This window comes from Lepidochelys kempii, chromosome 9, assembly GCF_965140285.1.
Source record: "Lepidochelys kempii isolate rLepKem1 chromosome 9, rLepKem1.hap1, whole genome shotgun sequence".
NCBI classification, from domain to species: domain Eukaryota; kingdom Metazoa; phylum Chordata; order Testudines; family Cheloniidae; genus Lepidochelys; species Lepidochelys kempii.
The window spans coordinates 50,522,407-50,528,829 of record NC_136388.1 but is presented as its reverse complement, the minus strand read 5'-3'; the positions used below and the strand labels follow the sequence as shown (position 1 = coordinate 50,528,829).

At 41.2% G+C, this 6,423-nt stretch overlaps 1 protein-coding gene across 1 annotated transcript in view; it reads right to left on the bottom strand.

Annotated features, from left to right (window-relative positions):
- Positions 1-6,423, bottom strand: part of PTTG1IP (PTTG1 interacting protein) — a 29,618-nt gene that overhangs the window by 8,130 nt on the left and 15,065 nt on the right. The window contains exons 3-5 of the mRNA XM_073360317.2: positions 5,441-5,549; positions 986-1,091; positions 782-847 (exon numbers count right to left, since the gene is read on the bottom strand). Of these exons, the coding sequence (XP_073216418.1) occupies positions 782-847; positions 986-1,091; positions 5,441-5,549 (281 nt within the window). The remainder of the gene's footprint in view (positions 1-781; positions 848-985; positions 1,092-5,440; positions 5,550-6,423) is intronic.

Here is a 6,423-nt window from a genome sequence, read left to right as displayed (position 1 = left end):
CTTTTGAGCTTACACAGATCTGTGTAAGCTCAAAAGCTTATCTTTCTCACCAACAAAAGTTGGTCCAGTGTAAGCTCAAAAGCTTATCTTTCTCACCAACAAAAGTTGGTCCAATAAAAGATAGTTCCTTTTAGAGAGACAAGGTAGGTGAGGTGTTAACAGTTTCACATTCTAATGAGTTAGTATGTCAAGTCAAGGTTTTCAAATCTCCTCAAGTTTATGTATCTTGACAACATTCTTTTAATTTAACAAGTTCAACCAGTCACCTATGGAAACAGTCTCCAGAGATGCTTGATAATATTACATTAAGATTAAGCATTAGCCAAAAGAACAGGGCCTCACTAATGAAATTTACACAAATACATAGACATTTTTTAATCCAGTTGCACAGATTGCTGGTTGGAGGTAAAGTCATATGTCCCTTTGAGATCTGGCACTGGGAAGCAATTTTAGGTTCTCCAATGGCTAAGTACTTCCACTGCTGTCACCAAAGGAGCCCCTCATCTTGGGCCATGGGGGTGCTGAGATTGAGTCTGGATGCAGATACCTAGGACTGTGTACTTGATGGTACATTTAAATTACCAACTACCTCATGTTATTAGGAGACCGGTAAATATACAGATGATTAATATTTTACAATTTGAGCAAGACTGAACATATATAGCATTCCATTTCTCCAATATCAAGACAGGTGTGTTGATCTGTTTACAGAAAGTTATTTTAAGCAGAAGATGATCCATTTCTGCCTTGCCCATCCCATTACCTCACACTGGGTACTCACCTCTCTTCTTGCCGTACTCTCCTCTGTTCCCTTTCTCTGGCAGCTTTTTCATCGTCTTTGTCTGGCCTGACAGGAATAATAGAGATTGTCATAAACAACCATCAACTGGCTGTGTTTGGCATTCACCAGGGTTTGGGCATCTAGTTAAGTTTTGTAACTTTCTAAAAGTGCTGTAAAGTAGGAATTAGATTTTCAGATACTTGCTTTTTGCTCTTCTTTTTCCTGCAACAGCAGAAGCAGCAGATGCAGAGAGCAACAAGGATCACTCCTCCTACCACAGACATTGCGATGATCAAGGCTTCAAAGTTCACTGAAAGAGTCAAAACATTTATAAGTATAAAAGCATATGAAGATGTTAAGAAAGTGAGAATTACAACCTTGAGGCCTTTGCGTTATGACACAGAAGCCATTGTTTTCTGGAAGCTTAGTTGCATTTAAAAGTCAGAAATATTAGCTTGACTCATTTGTTTCAAATTTTTTTGTTCTTTTCTCCTATAGAAAGCAGTACAGGTATTACAGTCAACTACAATCATCCCAAGCAGGAAGGCTACCACAGTACAGGGGTGTTATACAACTAACTGATGCATAACTTAGGGTTGCCAATCCTCCAGGATTGTCCTGGCATCTCCAGGAATTAAAAGATTAAATCTTTAAGATTAAATCATCCAACGAAACCTCCAGGAATACGGCCAACCAAAACTGGCAACCCTAGCATAACTGTACACTTTAGTTACTGGCTATTACTGCACCTATCAAGAACTTGCAAGGACACCAATGTGTTCTGAGATGTCAGACAATGGTTCCTGTGGAAATAATTACCAGCTAGTTGGTATGCTTGCAGGGTGAGGAAATTTGAATATAACTTGATATCAAAGTCATTGATGTTGCTATAACCTACTTGAAAAATTGCAATAGCACAAATTTGAAAGTTACAATTTATAGCTAAATTATAAAAGCAGTTTTAAGCAGTCTTATTTCAGTCATACTACTGGTAGGAGATCTTAAGAAATTCTGTACGCAGACAAAACATCAACATTGAAACTGTTTTATTCATACCCTCTTACAAATCCAAAATGGCCTGATAACTCACTATAGACCATTACCACTTCAGTGAGAATATGACTAGAAATGGAAGAACCTTGACTCGCAGATCAGTTACTGCAGGTAGAAACCTGCTTGCAGAATAACTTCCTGGACTAATTCAAGAGCAAGTGTTGATTCCTCTGTTGGTGCAAACCACCACCCTGTGTGTCTGGTACTGTTACCATCTCTTGAGCGGAGATAGACAGAAACCCCCCACTTACAGATTTAATTTCTCAGAACTACAATTAATATGGCCACTCTCCTTTTTCCTGAAGGCAATCATCGCTATATAGATTCCTATTCTTGGAGAGGCAAGGAGGAAGGGAGAGGGGACAGTTAAAAAGAAAAGAAAAGCACAGATTTCAAGTTTTGCCCACCAATCGCCACCACCTAACAGGGCTGGAAATCACAGGAATTTAACCAACCCCTTCAAAAACCAAGGAAGTCATTTTGTCCTGCTCCCAATTTGGATTTCTCATCTCCTCTGTACCCCTATTTCTGCCATCCTTCCCCCCCCCCCCCCCGCCCCGTCTAGTCTCTGCCCATATTTTTTTTTTTTTTTGACAAGGGCCTCTAATCCCTCATTTTCTCACCTTTTTCCTACTACAGTCATCACATAGTAGCATACTGGCTGTGGAAGACTCCTCTCCTTTGTCAGTCAATGTTAATCCTGCAGTTGGCCAGGAAACGGGAAGACCCTCCTCACTTCCACATGGAGCATTTATCGACTCACATCGGCTACCTTCCAGGCTAAATGAACTGTCATAGCAACAAACTTTCCAGTTTCCAAACTTTCTAGCAGCAAAGCAAGATTTTTTTCCCCCCCTTCCAGTCTTGATTTGCATGGCACTCCTTTAGTCAGCCTACAGAGTCCTTTTGAGATAGTTGCTAGTCAGATCTGCTTGAACATTTGCATTTGGGCAGAGGGGTCTTCCACAAATGGAAGAGGCAGGTCTCGAGGAATTCCCTAGTTCTGGTTGCAAGAAAGATTTTCTAGATCTCTATTATCCTGTCAGCTGCTCAAGGCAAATATACCTAGTTGGAAAGCTCAGACCAATTGTTCAGACAGTTTTCAGAAACTGGAATTTCATCAGCAGACTAAATCATTTAATGCAGGGGTTCTCAACCTTTTTCTTTCTGAGGTTCCCCAAACATGCTAAAAAACCTCCATGGCCCACCTGTGCCACAACTGGTTTTCTGCTTATAAAAGCCAGGGCTGGCATTAAGGGCAAGCAGCGCAATTGCCACAGGGCCCCCCCACAAAGCTAAGTTGCTCAGATTTTGGCTTCAGCCCCGGTGGTGGGGCTCAGGGCCCTGGGCTTCAGCTTCATGCAGCAGGGCTTCAGCTTTCTGCCCTGGGGCCCAGTGAGTCTAACACTGGCCCTGCTTGGTGGACTGCCTGAAACCTGTTCGAGGCCCCCCCCCAGGGGTCCCCAGACCCCTGGTTGATTTAATGTGTTTCAACTAAATATCCCTCAAGATTAACTGAGCAGAAATACCCTTCTTATTTTTTCTTCAGGCTAATTTCTTACTGATAGTCTTCCCAAGCACTGTGGACAATGCCATTTCAGAGGTGGGCCAAGGAGACAGCGTTCCACAAGATGGCACTGAGCTTCAACATGCAAGCCCAGATTGGAGGTCCACTCTCTCACCTTTAAGTGTATTACCTAAAACAGGAGTAGACTTCAGTGGCAGAGCTTTTGGACCTAGCTGAAACACACACCTGCATGAAATGCATCCCTGCTCAGAACTCATCAAAAGTTAGTATCAGTCACTGTTTACCAGGCTCTGCCCTCATTGCCTTTTATTATACCTTCAAAGGCTGCAACTGCATGCCCCATGGGGATAGCAAAGTCTGTACGCCAGTGCTCGAGATATTATGGTTGTGATTCCATATCTGTATCAGGCAGGAAAGGAGTTTGCCTTCGTTTTTCCACTCTATGCCGTGAGGTTTTACTGTTTAACTATCCCCATCCATCAGGAGCAAATGGAATTGGATGTACCACACCTACTACTAAACTGCCGAAGATCAGCTGTACAAAGACTCAGGAAGGAACACAACGTTTTGTCCCCTAATGCAAGTAATTAGAAGGTCGGGAACAGTCCTTGAAGAACACCCGTTAGAATTTAGGAATATTGAGCGTAAATATTTTTTATTAGGATTGCCCGTATGCTTAGCATTTTAGTCATGGCCAAGACAGACCCCTCCCATGAGGCAGGTGACAACAGAAACCATTACACAACAAATGAGCACTATGTTCTAAAGGAGCAAAAAACGTCTAACAAGGCACTACAGTTCTTTCAAGGAAATGCAATGTAACAGCGAATAGCTCTTTACGTAACCACTACTAAAACATTAAACAAAGGATTATAAGACAAGAGACTCAGAGAGCAAACCTAGATCAGCCACGTTTGGGTTCACTGGGCAATGCAGAGGCAACGCATCTTTGTCTTTCTCCTCAAGACTGCTGCATGTGTGTAACTTCACTTATAGACTCAAGGCCAGAAAGGACTATTATGATCATCTAGTCTGCCCAGCATAGCACAGGCCAGAGAATTTCACCCCATAATTTCTCCATCTAACTCAATCGATAGTTGAACTAGAGCATCTTTTAGACAGCTATCCAGGCTCATTTTAAAGAATGAATTCTGCTATGACCTTTAATGAAGAAATCCCTACCATATACAATGACACAAAAGGGAGGAAAAGCCATTCTTAAAGCATGAACAGCTCCAAATGCCTGCAGGTGTACCACATCATTTCCTTGGTTAAACAGGGCAGCCCAGTGCATAAAGGGCAGGAAGAGGGGCCCATTCCTGTGGATGCAGGAGGCTGAAATACTGTGGATCCCATATCAGACATGTATACTGGTTCAGGTAATATCTTTTATTGGATCAACTTCTGTTGGTTAAAGAGAACTTGTTCTAGAATATGGTCTTGTTTGGCCACAAGTTACTGGGCTAAATGGGCAATCACAAAGTGAAGTTCTATGACTAGTACTATACAGGAGGTCAAACCAGATACTAGTAAAGGTTTTTTTTTTGGTAAAGGCCAGAAAAGTAAGTATAGATGGTATGTCAACATTCATCTTGCTATATTAGCTGGACATAACTCTTCTGCTTTTCACCATGCAAGAGGACAATGTGGCCCCTAGTTCCCAGATTCTAGCCTGTGTACCATTAGTAGTATATCAAGCATTTGCCAATGTTCTAATCTACAGAGACCTGGTGGCTCTTATTTCCGGCCCCTAAACCACATGAAGAAGCTACTATCACATTAAATACTTTCCAAATACTATTTTTCTATGTAGGTAGGTAGTTATATGAGTTATTCTATTGCCAGCAGAAAAGGAGGCGGTCCAGAAGACACTGCATTAAGATGTGGTCTTTGAGAACTCTTGATATAGCTAGGATCTCTGATAAAACATAGTGGCATCACATTAGAGAAACCTGGGGAAAAGTTTCTTCTCTTGCTTGTTACACTGGATGTAACAAAGGCTGTAGAATTGATAAGGTGCCACCAATTTTTAATTACTGTACATTTTCCACAAAATCACTGACATAAAATCCACTTACCCCAGCAGACTCCCCAGCGTGCAGAACTCAACTCACAGAGAGAGTGAGGAGGGAGAAGGTTTTTAACAGGATAATCCATGCATTTCTTGTTGCTGCTGCACCACAGACACTGAAAGAGAAGCAAAGCGAGATGCAAGTGCAAGATTGTGTGAGTGCAATGATACTACTAGGTAACAAAGGCTATTCAAGCTAAGAGCATTGTAACGAGCCAGACAAGTTTACAAACTACAATGTATGACATGACTTACTATATTCCAATATTCAAGGGCACAGGGCTGATGAGAGTAATCTGTATTTGACTACAGATAGTTAAGGCGATTGCTGAGAACTGCTATGGTTAAGTGTTAGGTTATGTGGTGCTGTGGATATATAGAACAGCAGATTCCTGAGGCATGATGAAAGCTCAGTATCTGCACTTTTGAAAAAAGTTTGCAAGTCATGAATGTCATGCTTTGCTGCTGATGTCTGTTGGTATGAAAGTGTGCCTCAACTAAGGCTGTCCGGAAACAAGCTTTGTAAATAGCTATGGGTTTATAATAGTTACAGTACATTTTTGTAAAATAAAAAGGCTCAAATATGCTTCCTATATGAAGGTTGTTGAATAAATAAGGGAGGAAACTTTGTAAACAAATGGAAATGTCACTCTAAGTCAGGACTTAGACTTAGTTTGGCAAGTCAACTTTTAATATGTAACATTTGTACTTTTCACCCCAAAGCAAATACAAGTGAAAAAGAGCCACTGATTTTCATATCAAACATAAGGGTGTTACAAAGAATTTTCCCTGGAGCCTAGGGAGAATGTTATCATTAGAGCCCTTAAAATGCAAATAATCACAGTCAACAGTAGACAGGTAATGCAAAGGCTTTCTGGACTACAAGACTTTAAATAGTTGCATGAGCAAAGCATTCAATAACTGTTACAGAACCAGGGAAATGTGAAAGGTTAGTATCCACCCTAGCTAATTTTTCTTTGACCTGATTCA